Source organism: Megascapheus bottae, chromosome Y (assembly GCF_031878675.1).
Source record: "Megascapheus bottae isolate mThoBot1 chromosome Y, mThoBot2.hap1, whole genome shotgun sequence".
NCBI lineage: Eukaryota > Metazoa > Chordata > Mammalia > Rodentia > Geomyidae > Megascapheus > Megascapheus bottae.
In genome coordinates this window covers 9,514,416-9,533,001 of record NC_143548.1, presented here as the reverse complement: position 1 = coordinate 9,533,001, position 18,586 = coordinate 9,514,416, and the positions used below count along the sequence as shown (strand labels likewise).

Here is an 18,586-nt window from a genome sequence, read left to right as displayed (position 1 = left end):
GGACATCATGTCAATATTTGGCGGGGGGATTCACCGGCTCTTTAGTACCAGGCCATCTGGCTCTTCCTCAAGCTTTGCTGATAGTGAAGGAATGGCAGGGAAGAAGGACCATCATTCACAGTGAGCATTTCATTTTACTTTTGCCTCCCCTCGCGGTGGAGCCCAAAACTCGAGAATCCCTCGGCGGCCCACCCCTTCGTGTTACAGCGCCCACGATGCCGACTTCCTCAACCGCTTGGCCCCTTACATCCGGGACCTTCAGGACGCCAAATGGGTGGGGCCGAGGCGGGGGCGGTCGCTGAAGCGGGAAGCGGGAAGCGGGTCATCGCGTCACCATAGAGACTCCGGAAAGAAGGTAAGAAATACAGGAACACGGGTACAGCACCGATTTCTGAGCGGCGGCAGGGACTGTCCGAAGCTGAATCCTCTCCCGTGAAGAGAGAAATCGTTGTGGCGCCGACGTTGTAAGAGTTGTACCTCAGGTTTTACCGGACGTCCTAGACACATCCTTTCAGCACGGTAGACACTGATTCACCTGTGCACGAAAAGGTATTGTTGGCTGGGGGTCGGGAGGAGCGGGGCCTCACAGGCTGCTAAAAGCCGGCTTGGGGCCCGGTTCCGTGGAAGGAAACCCCGCGGAGCTGGAAGTTGTCCCGAGTGGGGGATGGGCTTACACTCTGTGGTGTCCCCGAGGAAAAGCAGCGGAAAACCACGTCCGCGGCGGAGAATCTCCGTTGTCTAGAAAGCCTTCGGCCTGCTGCGAGGGGCTCTGGCTTCCTGCGACGGGGATTTTCCCACAGCGAATGCTCTCCCCACTTGCCCAAACCACGGTCCGCCATTTTGGGGGGCGGGGCGGGACGTGCGGTGGGCTGGGTGGTGAGGGGGCCGAGGGGTGGGGTGCGGGGTGCAGTGCGCTGCGGTGGGAGGGGCAGCTGGGGAGGTGCGGTGTGCGGTTCCGTGCGGTCGGAGGTGAGGTGGACTGGGGCGGGGTGGAGGGCCCGGGGTGGTGAGGTGGGGTGCGGGGTGAGGTGGGGTGTGAGTGGTGAAGCGGGAATGGCGGTGGAAGGAGGCCCGGGTGGTCAGGTGGGGTGGGTGGTGAAGCGGGAATGGCGGTGGAAGGAGGCCCGGGTGGTGAGGTGGGGTGTGAGTGGTGAAGCGGGAATGGCGGTGGAAGGAGGCCCGGGTGGTGAGGTGGGGTGTGAGTGGTGAAGCGGGAATGGCGGTGGAAGGAGGCCCGGGTGGTGAGGTGGGGTGTGAGTGGTGAAGTGGGAATGGCGGTGGAAGGAGGCCCGGGTGGTGAGGTGGGGTGTGAGTGGTGAGGCGGGAAAGGCGGTGGAAGGAGGCCCGGGTGGTGAGGTGGGCTGTGAGTGGTGAAGCGGGAATGGCGGTGGAAGGAGGCCCGGGTGGTCAGGTGGGGTGCGTGGTGAAGCGGGAATGGCGGTGGAAGGAGGCCCGGGTGGTGAGGTGGGGTGCGTGGTGAAGCGGGAATGGCGGTGGAAGGAGGCCCGGGTGGTGAGGTGACGTACGTGGTGAGGTGGGGTGTGAGTGGTGAAGCGGGAATGGCGGTGGAAGGAGGCCCGGGTGGTGAGGTGAGGTGTGAGTGGTGAAGCGGGAATGGCGGTGGAAGGAGGCCCGGGTGGTGAGGTGGGGTGCGTGGTGAAGCGGGAATGGCGGTGGAAGGAGGCCCGGGTGGTGAGGTGGGGTGCGTGGTGAAGCGGGAATGGCGGTGGAAGGAGGCCCGGGTGGTGAGGTGACGTACGTGGTGAGGTGGGGTGTGAGTGGTGAAGCGGGAATGGCGGTGGAAGGAGGCCCGGGTGGTGAGGTGAGGTGTGAGTGGTGAAGCGGGAATGGCGGTGGAAGGAGGCCCGGGTGGTGAGGTGGGGTGCGTGGTGAGGCGGGAAAGGCGGTGGAAGGAGGCCCGGGTGGTGAGGTGGGGTGTGAGTGGTGAAGTGGGAATGGTGGTGGAAGGAGGCCCGGGTGGTGAGATGGGGTGTGAGTGGTGAAGCGGGAATGGCGGTGGAAGGAGTCCCCGGTGGTGAGGTGGGGTGCGTGGTGAAGTGGGAAAGGCGGTGGAAGGAGGCCCGGGTGGTCAGGTGGGGTGGGTGGTGAAGCGGGAATGGCGGGTGCTGCGGTGGAGGCCGGGGTGGTGAGGTGGGGTGTGAGTGGTGAAGCGGGAATGGCGGTGGAAGGAGGCCCGGGTGGTGAGGTGGGGTGTGAGTGGTGAAGTGGGAATGGTGGTGGAAGGAGGCCCGGGTGGTGAGATGGGGTGTGAGTGGTGAAGCGGGAATGGCGGTGGAAGGAGTCCCCGGTGGTGAGGTGGGGTGCGTGGTGAAGTGGGAAAGGCGGTGGAAGGAGGCCCGGTGGTGAGGTGGGCTGTGAGTGGTGAAGCGGGAATGGCGGTGGAAGGAGGCCCGAGTGGTGAGGTGGGGTGCGTGGTGAAGTGGGAAAGGCGGTGGAAGGAGGCCCGGTGGTGAGGTGGGCTGTGAGTGGTGAAGCGGGAATGGCGGTGGAAGGAGGCCCGGGTGGTGAGGTGGGGTGTGAGTGGTGAGGTGGGGTGTGTGGTGAGGTGGGGTGTGAGTGTTGAAGCGGGAATGGCGGTGGAAGGAGGCCCGAGTGGTGAGGTGGGGTGCGTGGTGAAGCGGGAATGGCTGGTAGAAGGAGGCCCGAGTGGTGAGGTGGCGTGCATGGTGAGGTGGGGTGTGAGTGGTGAAGCGGGAATGGCGGTGGAAGGAGGCCCGGGTGGTCAGGTGGGGTGTGAGTGGTGAAGCGGGAATGGCGGTGGAAGGAGGCCGGGGTGGTGAGGTGGGGTGCATGGTGAGGTGAGGTGAGAGTGGTGAAGCGGGAATGGCGGGTGTGGTGGAGGCCCGGGTGGTGAGGTGGGGTGTGTGGTGAGGCGGGCTGTGAGTGGTGAAGCGGGTATGGCGGGTGTGGTGGAGGCTGGGGTGGTGAGGTGGGGTGGAGAGCCCGAGGTTGTGCTGTTCTGTGGGCGTGTAGTGTGGTGCTGAGCTTGGGTGATGAGTTGGGGTGGGGGTCTGTCATGGTGTTTAGGGTGGAGGGTGGGGGTGGCTGGTGGGTCGGGCCTGGACCCTGGGCCTACTTGCTGCCCCTGACCTCTTGTCCCTTATGGCGCTCAACCACCTGACTCATGCAGCCACTCCCGGTTCGCTGGGGCTGAACTGCAGAGCAGAGTCTCACCAGGGCTGTGTTAAATGGAGACAGAGGAAACATGCATGACGCGTGCCTACATCTTCAGAACTTCCCAGAGGAACTGTTTCCTGCCTGCCTTGCTGGAGTTAACGGCTACATGCTGTCTTTAGTAATTGTGAACTGCTGAGGATGGAAAGGTCACTCTAAAAGGCTGATACAGGTGCCAGGAGCTTGGCCTCGTGGTGCAGAGCCTGCCTTACATGCACCAAGACCCAAGTTCGATTCCTGGGCTCCACATACGTAAAAAAAAAAAAAAAAAGCCAGAAGTGCTTCTGTGACTCAAAGTGGCAGAGCTCCAGCCTTGAGAAAGTACAAGGATAGTGCTTGGGCCCTGAGTTCAAACCCCAGGACTGGCAAAAAGTTTAAAACGATAAATAAATAAAATGGTGATGGAGAGTTCGTGAGTCCTTATATGTTTGAAACTGCACACACTACGTGCAGTGTCCTCTTACTGAGAAATGGAGTGTGAACGCTGTACATGTTGACTACTCTGATTTGCTCAATCTGGTCTTGTCTCTTGTATCCCACAAATATATAACATGTTGCAGTAAAATAGTGACACCCTGAACATTTCAATTCTTAGATTTGTACATGCAATAAATTTATCACAAATCTTCTTACTTTGACCTAATAGGCCAGTGATAGCGGTGCTTTATATATGACAAATTTTGTTGTTTCAAGTAAGACTCATTAAGGTCTCGTTTTCCAGGTTCTTTGACTAGTCTATTAAGCACACTGACAACCTTGAATTTTGATTTTTTTGTTTTTTTTTCTGTGTGTGCGTGTGTGTGTGTGTGTGTGTGTGTGTGTGTGCACCCTACAGGAAAAAGATGGCATCTGATCAGCCTAGGAAACTGTTTGTAGGAGGCCTTAGTGCAGACACCAGTGAAAAGGACCTTGAAGGGATGTTTTGTGTGTTTGGACACATACTAGAAGGTGGGTCTTCGCTTAGGCCTCCGTGTGGGTAAACAGATGTTGAATACATGAAATAATAATCTTAAAATAGTTCGAATAAAATGTCTGTTCTTGAAACTTGAAAGACAAATACTAGTTTTTCAATGAAGCACTGACTCACTGCAATGCCCTACGCATCTGATAGCACTGAAGATGAAATAACAAATGTGTTGTGGAAACATGTGAAATGTGATGGGCTTCTTTTATTGAAATATTAGTGAATGTGTAGCAGGGATGGATTTCAAGGAATTTTTGATATGCTTTGACACTTCTGTGTGAAGTTTTATTCTCCATGTCCTTTCATAAGTTAAAACTGTTTGTGTATATTGCAGTTATTTTGCTGAAGCATGGGAAAACCAAGAGGTCTAGAGGCTTTGCTTTTATTACCTTTGAAAGCCCTGCAGATGCTCAGTGTGCAGCCAAAGAGATGAATGGAAAAGTAAGCATCTTTTAGCAATATCCTACTTTTGTTCTACACTTGCCAAAATTGGTTTCTTTTCTGCAGTTGAAATAATATGATGATATGATGAAAAGGTGATATGATGCCATATGGCACCATTGACACTTTGTGTTGTAATATACTCAGAAATGGCTGTCAATCATGTACCTGTGGTTCCAAGTTCATGAACCGAGGATTCATTTTAAAAAAGGATGCAGTCAGGCCATGGAGGCCACAGATGATTTTGTTAGACACCTAAAAGCAAACAAACCGGGCCTGAGTTGGCCTTGTGATGGAGTGCTTGCCTAGCATTCACCAAGACCTGGGTTCCATTCCTCTGTACCACATACATAGAAAATAAGCCAGAAGAGGTACTGAGCTCTAGGCTTGAGAAAGCCCAACGACAGTGCTTAGGCACTGAGTTCAAGCCCAGGACTGGCAAAAAACAAATTGAAAAATGATATTTTTTGTCATATGTTACAAGAAGTAAAATTAAAAACTAGTAAGGCTGAGAACACCAGACTAGGAAAAACCGGAGCAAGATTTTACAAGTCCTGAATTCAAGTCTCTGTACAAACACAGACCAAAATCTTTGGAAAAGAGTAGATTACAGAGCTTATTGAGTAGATACTATAAACTTGTTTCATGTTCCTATTCCAAGATCATTTTCATTATTATGTTAGCTTTCCATCAATTAGGCCTTGCAGGGCATTAGTGGTCATTGTGTAATCCTAGCTATTGGAAATGGCTGAAATCTGCTGGAGTTTAATTTCAAGTACATGAGACTGCATTACATGTAAAAGTCCAGGTGTTAAAGGTCTGTCTAAAGTTGTAAAGGTGAAGATAAGCATTCCAATGGGCTTGAGGGCTTGAGTTGTAAGTGTGACACCATAAAAATAGGAAAAGTACAAAAAGGAATGACAGAACAGATTAGGAAAGAAAACAACAATGATAAAATGAAAACAATTAAAATGTATTACAAGATGTGGGAAGATTTTTGAGGGTTTGTTTCTGTGAGATTATTGTTTCCCAGTCCTGGGAATTAAATTCTGAATCTGTGCAATATCCTTGGACACTTTTTACTCAAGGGTAGGTCTGTGTCAGTTGAGTCAATAGTGCCACTTCAGGCTTTTCTTTGTATATGGTTCTGAGGAATAGAGCCCATGGCCTCACACATGCTTGGCGAGTGCTCTACCACTAAGACAGGCTCCTGGTCCTTCTGAGTGTTTTGTTTTTTGTCTACTCAACTACTGCTTCTTAACAGATATTATACATGCTTAAAAATTGTTTTTCTTGTAAGTGTAAAGGTGATATACAGAGGGATTTCAGTTACCTAAGTAAAGTGTGTTTTTTTGTGTGTGTGTGGCCAATTTCACTTCTTGCATCATGCCTCCAGCTCTCTTGCTTTTGCTGTATTTTCTTGAGCTGAAAGTACTTTCAGCTTTCTTGCCTGGCCAACCTAACCTATAGTTTTCTAACTAACAAGTGAACATCTAACTTGTTCTGACAATTTTGCACTGATCCTTTATCTTCCTAATCTCCTCCTGCACATTACCTGGATTTTTCCCAACATCACAGAAGTATTTCTGTGAAATAAAAGCTTTAGAAGACACATAGGCAGGGTCACACAGAATTTTTGAGAAATATGGATATGATGGAAACTAACATGGAGAAATTGAAGGATCCTTTCTGTCGTATATTCTTTGTATTTCTCACACACAATGATTTCAGTAAGTCACTCTCTTGTTTATTTTATGGTAGTGATTATAGATGGCTCATATTTTCCCCATCTTGAAGACAGTCTATCTATGTCTTCCAGGATTATAAATTCTAGAGGTATTGAATCTCTAGCCTCTTTAGTTTTTCTGGTGTCTATATTGAGACTGGAATTCAGGTCTTCAAGTCTTGCTCCATTATCCCCTCACACAGGTGGCTCTATTTCAGTCAGTCTTAAATTTTTGCCTGTTAAGTGGAAATAAGAGTCCCTTGGGTGTTGAAACCCAAGTAAAATTTAAATCATTGTTCTAAGTCTTGAAGCCACTATCTAGTCTGGAGTAGTTTGTTTTCCTTTTTTCCTTATATAATTCTGTCATCTTTTGTGATTCTTTTATCTTTTAAGCTCTGTCTAGTATATGCCCCCATACTTTAGCCCTTCCTCTTTGTCCTTAATGATATTACTTCATGTATCTGCCTTAAAAAATTGACTCTCTTTGGCTTCTCATTTGATACCTATACACAAAAATTTAACAGCTCAGGAGGAATTATCAGCGATTTATTTTGCTTTAATGCAAGCAGAAGGATAGATAAGCATCTCTGAAAACTAATGTTTTATTCTTTCATCCAACTCATGTTTTATTCAGTTCTTCCTCAGTGTTACACCTCAATGCAGTACCAGCAGAGTATTCTGAATAAGTGCTCTGTATGCTTTTTTTTTGGATGGGATTTGCTTTAATACACAGCTTTTTTTTCTTTATATATATTTTTATTGTAATTAACAAAAGGGTTACATGATATTTGCCAGATAGGAAGTGCATTAGCTCTGTATACTTTTATCTCAGGTTAAGGAAAATGAATTCACTTCCACTTGATGGAAAATGATTGTTAATTTGAAGCATATAGTTTGAACTTTCTTATATTTGCAAAAAAATATGACGTGTCAACATAAAACTCAAAGCAAATTAGATTGCATTACAATCGAATGATTGATTTTTATTTTTTCAGTTGTTGGATGGAAAAGTAATTAAAGTAGAGCCAGCTGGCAAACCATCTTATGCCAATCATGGTAGAGGGACAGAACCACCTATTTCAAGAAGTAGAGTGACCAGAGTGACCCAAAGAAGTCTGAGCTATGGAAGAGGAGGAAACGATGGAACTAGAGGCCATTCTTCGTCTGAAAGGAACTTTGGTAATGTTTTAAAAGATAAACATACACACATAGGATTGAAAGCCAGGAAGTTTATAGAGACAGAATTAATTCTCACTTCCTCATGAGCAGAACTTTAATTTACTGCTAATAAGAAAGCTAGTTGTAAGCATTTTAATAAGTAAGGTTGACTTCACAAAATATTTTTAAATTCACTATGGTGTTGCCAGACCATTATAGAAATAGCACAAAAAGTAAAATTTTGCCTTTACTCATTCAACAAGTTTTCTCTCTTGAAAGTCATCATGTACTGGGAGCTTAGCCTAATGGTAGAAGTGCTTGCTTAGCATGCACACAGGCTCTCCATTCCTGGGTACCACAAACATGGAAAAAAGCTGGAAGTGGAGCTGGGTGTGGTTCAAGTGATATAGCTCTAACCTTGAGAAAAATTCAAGGACAGTGACTAGGCCCTGAGTTCAAGTCCCGCAACTGGAAAAGAAATAGTCATGTATAAAGCCCCCACTCTGAAGCAGAGCTGTGGCTTAAATTATAGAGCAGTATCCTTGAGCTGCAGAGGTCAGATGCAACAATTAGGTCTAGAGTTCAAGTACCAGAATCCCTCCAAAAAGGAATGAAGGCCTGGGCTAGGGAGACATACACACACACACACACACACACACACACACACACACACACAGAGGGAGTGAGGAAGAGAGGGAGGGGGGAGAGAGAAAGAGAGAGGGAGAGGGGGAGAGAGAGAGACACCCCTATCCTCTGATGAATATTTAAAGTTGAAGGGTTAGTCATGCAATTGATTTTTGTTAAAATTCATATAAATGTGCTCTTTTGTGATTCTGTCTACAGCTTGAGCAACAGCCTGAAGTTTAAATTTACTTTATGAACTAACTAGAGCCTTGCATTCTCAAATGTGCCTTTGGTTTGGGACAGACCTAGAAGACTCATGTTGTATGTCCTTGTGTTGTATGACTAGAAGAGAATGAGCCATAAGTTTTCTTGACATTTCTTTTTCATTTATTTGTAAAAGGGCATCCTTACTATTTCACTTTTTTTTCCTCGCAAGTCCTTGGCTTGATTTCAGGCCCTGAGCACTGTCCTTGGACTTTCTCAAGGATAGAACTTTACCACTTGGTCCTCAGCACCACTTCTAGCTTTTTTCCCCTCTATGTGGTACTGAGGAACAGAACCCAGGTGTTCATACTTGCTAGACAAACCCTCTAGCACTACACCAAATTCCTGACCAGACTATTTCATTTTTAGAAGAATAGTTTGGCTTTAAAAAAGAAATTATGAAATATGTACTTAACATTTTATTTATTCATTTATTTTATGAAAGTGCCCAGTGTTAGTTCCAGTCATTAACTGCAGACTCCTCTGGAAAGTATGCAGTGTTTGTTGTGAGTTAAGATACATATATTTACATATTTCCTTGTCCAGTAGATTTATCTTAAGGAGCAAATATCAAAGGATCATTGTGTTTATAGGAGCATACATTTTTTTTTCTTTTCAAGGAATTTCATCCAGCCCTGATATAAGGACACATTATTTCCAGTTACACAGAGAGAATAGAAGTGATAGAAGGATTACTTTTATCAGTTCATTGTATGTATATTCTGTACAGGGCACTTTCTCTTTATGCTTCATTTCTGTGTCTTATATACTCTAGTTCAACTTACATTAGGTGAAATTTGAGTTCATGTCAGTAATGGATTCAGAAACATGTTTTTGACACCAGACTTAGATGAATAGAGATCAGTAGAATTAATGTTTCATGTACAAATTGTTGTAATGCTTTCTTCTCCTTACTTCTTTACTCTCCAGTTCTCTCACATATCTTTAAATGTGTCTTCAGGTTTTAAAAGTTTCTTTTGAAAAACTGGCATTTGGAGGTAGTTTTATAACTTGCTCTTGAATTAAAAAAATGTAATTCTAGGGTTTGGAAGTGGTGAGGTTCATTTGGTAGAACACACCCAATGAGCAAAATGCATCAGGAACCAAGTTGGAGTTCGAGTCTCAAACTTTAAAAAAAGAAAGTAAGAAAATAAAAAGCTAATTCTCAGTTTTATGGGTTTGATGGGGCTTTATTCCTACATTACAAGTATATATCACTTTTAATACTTATAAATAGAAGTTAAACAATGGTAGGTAAATAGTAGCTCCTTAACTAAGAAGATTTTGTTTTCAATTCAGGTGGCAGCAGATATAGTCCCAATTTCAACATGAGCTCTCCCAGGAGACCCTTACCAGTTAAAAGAAACCCATTTCCTAGAATTGGCAGTCCTCCTCCTAAAAGATCTAATCGTTCTGCTGCAGTGGGAAGCAGTTTTAAAGTGAGAGAACAAGGTATCTACTGTCTAGTAAAAGAGAGCTTCTTGTGAATGAGTATAGTATCATATGAATGAGATGAAGCTGTGGTCGGGTAAGTCCTTTGATTGTAAGAAACAAAACAGGTGGTGAGAATGGTGTGGGTAACTTGATTGAGAGCTCAGTTGTGCTTTCCTTATCAGGTGATCTTTGAGATTTCTAAGACATATCTATTTGATGGTTATAGGTTTTAATCAGTTCTTCAGGATATTGGTGTAATAGTCAATTTACTACCATTATAAGATGTGCTTGCTTTCAAATCTCTTGGAGAATTTCTGTGTAAATTTCTATCAGGATTCTCTGCTATTCATGTTTCTTTTCAATAATTTATGTGAGCTCTCCATAGGAGAGTTTTCTTCTTTTGTATGTCTGCTCTAGATTTTAATTCTGTGCCATAGGTAAAAGAAATTTTTCATTTGAATGACAGTCCTTTATTAAATAGTTATCAAACCCAAATATGATAATCAGTCTTAACCTCTATAGGAAGCCCTTTAACTATCTGTATTTCTATGTAAAAATTACAAGTTACATTTGTCATATTACATTGATGCTTAATGTGACTCATTGGTTTGGATTAAGTAAAACAAAATCAAGGCATAATATAGTGATCCACTTTATGTTGCCAAGAATTGTGTTGTTGAAAGGAACAGATAATAAGATCAAATGATACAGGATGAACTTACTGTGAAACATTTGTCATGAGCAGAAAAGAAATAACTAGAAGCTTAGATAATATTTGAAATAAATTCGAAATCACAACAGGCAAACTTGAAATGATAAGAGATTTATTTAGTTGCATGTAAATCTCAAAATGCAATTCATTTGTCAATAAGAAGCACATAAATGACTATGGCCATACATTTATAGTCTCAAAACATGCCTAATGGAAATATTGAAATTACTTGAGCACAGAATTCAAAGTCAGCCTGAGATGACTAAAATAGCAAAACTGGAAATGAGGATTGGGTAGAAGAGATAAAAGTATAGATAGATAGATACTGGCATAAAGTTGAAAAGATAGCCAATAATTTGGAAGTCATAAACTTAGGACTTTTGCTTAACTTTCGAATTGGGAAGAAGGAACTTTATGGTCTATTTACATTTTACATGTAGAAGGCATAAACAAGCAGCATATTTGCACTAGGAGATTAAACAGTAATCAAAATAGATTAGCTCTTGTAATAAGGAAGGTAAGTTATCCTGTGAAGATTTTTATTTACACATGATTTTAGAATACATAGTATGTATATTCCATATTAAATACATATTAGAAAGATATTTATATCTTCATTTCTGTATCTGTGTACTAATATATATATGCATCAGTGAACTTTTGCATAATATTGACATCATAGAGTAGGAAACTAAATTAGCATAAAATAAGGGAATCTTGCTCCACTAGCTTATTATGGAGCCCCCAAATGAGGACAAATTAGAATGAATGTAGATGTACAGTATTCTGCATGTGAAAAGTCAATACAGGATTTCAATTTTTTTTGTCAATGATGGGACTTGAACTCCGCACCTATGAGTTGTCACTGAGCTTCTCAGCTCAAGGCTACTGCCCCACCCCTGGGCCACAGTACCACTTGCGATTTTGTGGTGGTTAACTGGACAGTTAATTTTGTGGTGGTTAACTGGACGTCTCACAGGCTTCAGTTCTCGGTCTGACTTTGAACAGTGATCTTCAGATCTCTGACTCCTGGGTAGCTAGGATTATAGATGTGAGCCACCATACCTAGTCAGGATATCTTTTTTTTTGCCAGTTCTGAGCTTGAGCTTAGGGCCTGAGCACTGTCTTTGGACTTTCTCAAGGCTAGTGCTCTACCACCTGAGCCTCAGCACCACTTCTGGCTTTTTCCTATGTATGTGGTACCAAGGAATTGAATCCGGGTCTTCGTGCATGCTAGCCAAGCACTCTACCACTAGGCCAAACTCCTGGCCCCAGGATATCATTTGTATCTCAGAAATAGGTGAATTGTTTCTGTAAGCTGAGGAATGGAGAGTTAAATTTTAGTAGGAATTAAATAATAAATTGTGGATGTTCTGCATTATTGTTTTCTGCTCTTATATTTTCATGTCAATTCATAGACACACTGAATGAACAGAAAAAAATAAACATGGTAAAACTGTTTAAATGTAAGGACAGAGCATTAATTTTTTACAATTTAAGTGAATATTGGTCTTATCTCTGAAGCATAGGTCTAGAAAGAAGTATAAAGACATCTGAAATCTTAAGAACTATTCAAATTGGAACATCTAATATTTAGAAAAAAACTGTTATTCATGAGCAGTAGCATGGAGAATGTTTGCCTAAATGTAAACTTTTTTGCATATATTTTATTGTAATAGTAATTGATTACATTATATTCACCAGATAGAAGGTGCATTACTTCACAAATATTGATACCCTTTTTCATGACATGGTCACCATTTCCCTCCCTCCTCCCCACACTCATCTTGATTTTCCCCCTTTCCTATCCAATTTCAAATAACCAATTAAACACATATAAAATATATCAGATATCAAGGTGAAATATTGTAACAATATGAGATAACCAAGGGATAGCAAAAGAGATAACAGTACATTAAGGACAATAATCACTCATTATATGGCTTTTGTTTTCTTATCCTGGTGGTCCTTATATTTACTGTCATACTGTTTGGCCTTATGTCTCTAGATTTTGTTCTATTGTAAATCTCTGCTAGGAGAGACCAAGGTTTCTACTGATTATGACAAGTGAGGGAGAGTATTGGGCCTGTGTTCCGTTGAGTCTGGCTTATTTCACTTAATATCATTTTTTCTAGGTACATTAAGCTATTTTCAATCCAAAAGACACAACATGTTTGTAAGCTATGTCAGATGAGATGTGTGATAAGTGTGTTTTCCTTATTAGATATTTTAAGCCTATGTTTCATGTAATGTAACCTTACTTTAAATCAAGAAGATTCTCTTATGTTTGTTAATGTATTCTACAAAATATTTGCTCATGTAAGCAACAAATAGCTCTCTAAGTATACTGTGAGGCTTTAAATGGTATTTTGAAAAGATAAGTGACAATTTAAGTAAGAACATGTATAAACTTAGTTTTTTTCTGAGGAGCTATCAAACGAATTTAACCAGGATGGTAATAACACTTAAGTATTAGAAGAGAATTTCCGTTATGTTGGCCCTACATTCCTCACTGCACTTGAAGGATTGTGTTGATATTGAAAGAGCAAACTCCAGTTACAACACTACTAAAGAAGGTAATGGGTATACATGATAAGTGAAGTGGGCGATACACATCTACACAAGGCACTTGTTTGATAAAGTGTGGTAGATGAGGTATATTCAGTATATTTTTCATGTATGGAAATGTACCAATATGTGTGTTTCTTTACATATGAATGATTATGTCACATATTTACATATGGTTTATAATATTCCTGACAACAATTAGATGAGAAGGAACAACAGATGTTAAAAACCTTAGGAGCACATTGATAGGGGAGTTAAGGTTCTTTGGGTGCTTTATACTAACAGTTATTAAGTTGTATGTTTACACAGGAAAGGAGAAAGAAATTACATTTAGGAAGTAACATTTTAGAGGAATAAGTTAGTATATTTTGAAATACTTCAAAAATATTTCTCATAGGATAGAACAGTGTTTAAATTTTCATTTTATTTCATTCATTCTCAACATGAAATACCTGACATCAGCATTTTAAAATTAAAGGTTCATTGTCGTGTGGGAGAGAAACTTATGAAACGATGCCCCGCAGAAATCCAGTCTCTTTTGAGAGAGATGACTATGCATCACCAAACGCCAATACGTATTCAACTAAAGATAGGTAAATAAGATAACAAAATGACAGGCTTTGAAACAACAGGCATAAATTCTTCTGATGAATACATATTTTTCTTGCTGTCTGTTGTGTTCTGAATTGTTGCACATGTGTTTTGGGCATTGGTTTATGTGATTTGGAGAAATGTCTACTCAGTTCATCTGTATATTATTACTTTGGAGGAACTTTCCTTGTTTTTCAAGAGTTGTTTGAGTTCTGTCAGTTAATTTTCTACTTTGAATTACCCTAGAGGAGACCACCTGAGTTCTCGAGACATCAAGGGTTATGCTGGAGCACCTAGAGCATATGCATACAATAGTTATAGAGGTTACTACTCTAAAGAAAAACGTACTACTAAAAGCTACAGGTATTACCCGTTCTGTTAAGTATGCTAACTGAAGTTGGTAATGCTTGTATTGATTGTTGCCTTTGTTTTAAATTTAGTGATCGTGGTGGCTATGATGGGAGTCATGGTAGAAATGATCATTCCAGTGGAGGTTCGTATCAAGACACAGGTGACTGTTGTGGTAAGGAAGAGTCCAGTGTTGACATGTAAATGACAGAATTACATTGCTACCCAAGCAGAGAAAACTACTATCTACTGTCAGCTTTTGGTTACTTTGGGTATGTTTGTGATGTTTTAATCGCTCTTCCTTAGAATGATTTTAAAGCTGAATAAGGTACCTCATAACTTTTTACCTTAAGGAAAATTGTCACAGTATAGGGTAAAAGAGTACTTAACTCTCTGAAGCAGACATAACATGAACAATTAAAATTTCTGTCAAGTTTCAGCATGTCAAATCTAAGTATTTCAAGACGTGCTACTTAAAACTCATGCATGATACAAAAACAGTGTTGTCATAGAGTAGTATGTCATCTCATCTTTGATCTTGCAGCAGAGAATCACCATACTGCACCAACTACACGAGAATTCACCAGGACCTTTGGTGGAAACAGTCGTTATGATGATAATCGCAGCTCACAACATGAATGCAGAAGAAGAGATGGAAATGCTGCAAGCAGCCAAAAAGATACCCATTTTCGTGGTCGCGAATATGGTGTGAGACAAACAGGGCCTCTTCCTTCTCAGGAGAGGGGTTACCAGGCTCCTCATGAGTCACAAAAGTAGCTCAGCGAGTAAAGGTTCCTGGGAGATTGGGAGATTGTGATGGAAGGCTTGTAAGAGGAGTGAGAAGTATTAGTATTTTCACTTGCATGACAAACTTCATGTTCCAACAGAAAACTAGAATAGTACTTTTCAATGTTAAAAGTGAATATTTCTAAAAATATTTTGGTTTAGAGGAACAGCATATATTTATGTTCATGTTAAAAATGGTATATTTCATCTGAACCAACAGTACATTTGAAGTAATCCAATGGTGTTTATGTTTCTTGAGAAAAGGAAGTTAGGATGGGGGATTAAATGTCAGAATCATTACTTAAAATTTTATTAGTAGGAGCTACAAAAGAGGTTGTGCTTATGTAAGTCTGGTTATAAGTATGGTGAATGTGAGCGTGGATGTGGGTGCTCATACAAGCGTCTCTGTGTGTGCTTTGTTCTGGGCCTGAACTCAGTGTCTGGGCCTGAGTTCAAGGCATGAGCGGTGTTGGAAATAAGAGTCTTCTGGACTCTCCTGCCCAAGCTGCCAAGTTGGCTTCCCACTGGGATCCTGAGATCTCAAGCTCCTGAATAACTTAGTGTTGTGGATGTGAGACACCAAGCCTGACAAGTACAATGCATTTTGATCAATGTTGCCCCCTCCCTTCTTCTCAATCATTTTCCCCACCACATCTCTATTCTCAAGTTAAATAGTTAAGGTTTTGTTAATGTGCATTGAATATGATTGCCTTTTCCCACCTGTCTCTCCTACATTCATATTCCCACCCACCTTAACAGGTTTCTGCCCTCTTTATTCATTTTGTTAAACAGTGCACTAGGTTTTCAGAGGAGTAACATGTTTGGACTCCTTCTCCAACAGTACTTTCTGTTACTCAGTTTGTTGTGTTATTTGTGTTGTATAAGGTTCCCTGTCTGTTGGTATTTTTATAGAATAAAAGTACATAGATACAGTGCTGTCTACTGTATGAGTTTATGGTTGCCTCACACATACCTGAGAAAAGTACCAAAATTTAAGTTTGAACCTAGGGAAAAGTAAACATGAAAGGGAGACAATTGAGGATGGAGAGGGAAAGAAATGGAAAAGCACTGAGTGAGTGTGATCCACAAATCTTATAAAACAATACTGATGCTTTCTAGAATACTTTGGGGAGAAGCAGAACAGATAGATTTTACAATGAATGCACATGTCAAAGGACAAAGTGGAAGAAGAAAAGCCAGGAGAGTTTTTATGGCAAATAGGAAATTAAAAATTCCTAATTGCAACCTGGAGACTGGAAAGAGGAAGGCAAGACTCAAAGAGCAATTAATGGTGGAGACCAGTAATGCTTAATTGTGTGTATTCTATTAGAAGGATAATTCTGTAATAGTGTGTGGAGAGAAAGCACAAATCATTTTTGTGGGTTCCAAATTAGGTCGTGTAACACCTCTTTGGTCTTCCTCCTTTTTTCCCACTGGCTCTTCTACTAAAGGTCAGCCTAAGAGGAGCTAGAGGAAGAGGAGCAGTACTTACTGATCAGAGATTAGAACTCCAGGGTGCTGTCCCTCTTCCAGCAGTAGTGTCCTGAAACTTGCCATTAACATGTGCATACTAGAACTGCTAACTCCAAATTCAGGAGTAAAACAAATATGAGATGGGCCTCTGTGTATGTTCTTTCTTTGAATACTGCTAGATTTAGTCTTTCTTCCTATGAGGATCGATTCCCTATACAGACACACACATAGATTTACACACCTATATGTATAAATAGGTATACCTATATTTATATATATGTATGTATAGGTATATCTGAACATGCATATACACCTACCCTTTTATTGGTATACACATGTAACTATGCTTATAGGTACACACATGTCTGCATATACATACTATATAAATATATTTATATATGCATAGTTCTTCATTACACAGAAATAAGGAAGGAGAAATTGATAAACTAAACAGAAAGACAAGGACATATGCATAAACCAAGTGAGAACTTTATTTCAACTAGCATAGTGTTTTGGTTAGTTAAATTTTTTACATTTATTGTATTCCTGTTAGATAAATATTATCCTGTGACATTTGTGTGGATGGACTTTCCAGCGGCATTTTGTCACATCTTGAAGCACCTTCCAATTATATCTCTAATCACTCCAGTAATCTCTAGAGATTACTAGTGGGTTCAATGGCTTTTCAGTGCTCTTAGGCCTTTACTGATAAAGGACTTTGAATATAGAAGTGAAACTATTTGTGGTTAATATGTAGATTTTTTAATTATTCAGAAATCCCTGGGTGAATTCCATATGCAACTGGCTCATTAGTCTTGATTTAGAGCCAAAAAATCAAATGCGAAGAAAAAGAGTAGCACCCCATGTTTTCTCCTTTGGGCTATGTATCACTGTAGGACCCAAAAGAATTTCTGTTTTTAAGCTCAGATGCTTTATGGAGAGAGCATCTTTATCCATAATCTCAGTTTATCGACAAGGGTCACAGGAAGTAAAGAATGTGTCTTCCCATAATTCTCTGCTGGGTAGCCTGGAACGCTGTCTCTCTTTTTGTCTTGCACACTGTTTGATTAATGTTGTAGAACAAGAAATAGAGCCCTAGCTTCTGGATAGTGATCTGAAAAGAAAGCTGGCAAGGATACACTAGAGTTCTCACTTACTGCATGTTCCATAAATAGTAAAACAAAATATATCAAGTACAATAATTCAGAAGTGATCGCAATCCACCATTCCATAGAAACTGGCCATATGTGGACAGGTAGGTAGCCAGTTGAAGAAACTCTGGGCATTTGATTGTTGAAGTCCTGCGAGCAACTAAAGACCTTGCATACATACATTTCACAAACCATTGCACTCAGTAGATCCAGCGTCTTCTAACTGTGAGCATTGATACCTTCATTGTATTTATGGCAGTAAGACAAGGGCTTGGTGTCAAAGACAAATATGCCTAAGTCTTCCCTACTCTACGGAAAACACCGTGATTGAGAGCAGATTGTCTCTGGACTCCCTGTCCCCTGTGCATGAGTTGATAATTCAGACAGGCCTGGGGCTTCTGCCCTTATGTTACCACTGGCAGCTGTAAAGGGATGCCAGGAAAACATTACAACCAAATAAATCTAGACAAATACTAATTTTCTGATACTACCTAGCACAATGTACTTATCTGAGAGCTGTCACTTGACACAAGTGGATATTACCTGGCTACCTAATAGATATGGTGGGTTATGAAAGGGTAGGCACTCACCTTGGGGAAAATGATCTCAAAGGATTTTCTTTTGTGCACTCATGGTCCTAAGTAAACTGGTAGAAATGCAGGCAAGCACACAAGGGAAAGACGCCATGCAGGCAGTATTGTAAGAGGATTGTTTAGCTTTTCAGAGAGTCCTGGCTCTTCACAGAGTCAGGAGAGTAAGAGTACTTCGATGGTTTCTCAGAATTGCTGATGGTCTAGATGTGGAAGTTAACCTGTTTCACACTTGAGTATTGTGCATGTACGTTCTTCTCACAGATGGCTTTCCCAAGGAAATCCCTAAGGTGCAAAGGACTAAACAAAGTATGTGTGAATAGTGCAGAGGTGAACATGGCTGAGTAGGTGTACTTATCATATACTTTGTTATGATGATCAGGATAGATGCCCAGGATGGTATGGTGGGATCGTAGGGGAGGTCTATTTTCAGTTCTGTAAGCAACTTCCAAACTGTCTTCCAGAGTGTCTGTAATAGTTTACAGTCCCACCAGCAGGGCAGTGGGGTTCCTCTTTCTTCACAGTCCTGCTAGCATTTGTCATTGTCCAAGTTCATAATAT

General features: G+C 41.7%; 1 protein-coding gene across 2 annotated transcripts; it reads left to right on the top strand.

Moving 5' to 3' along the window:
• Positions 1 to 268: 268 nt before the first annotated feature.
• LOC150040313 (RNA-binding motif protein, X chromosome-like) lies at positions 269 to 15,702 on the top strand. 2 transcript variants are annotated; one of them, XM_090327286.1, is made up of 9 exons: positions 269 to 355; positions 4,031 to 4,143; positions 4,494 to 4,600; positions 7,322 to 7,505; positions 9,672 to 9,824; positions 13,565 to 13,679; positions 13,924 to 14,040; positions 14,118 to 14,200; positions 14,570 to 15,702. In XM_090327286.1, exons 2-9 carry the CDS (start codon positions 4,038 to 4,040, stop codon positions 14,800 to 14,802), a joined length of 1,098 nt encoding a protein of 365 aa, XP_090183412.1. In that variant the 5' UTR covers positions 269 to 355; positions 4,031 to 4,037; the 3' UTR covers positions 14,803 to 15,702. The 2 variants fall into 2 exon arrangements, with proteins under 2 accessions (XP_090183412.1, XP_090183413.1); XM_090327287.1 differs by lacking the exon at positions 4,031 to 4,143 and having other exon boundaries at positions 275 to 355.
• Positions 15,703 to 18,586: the final 2,884 nt, after the last annotated feature.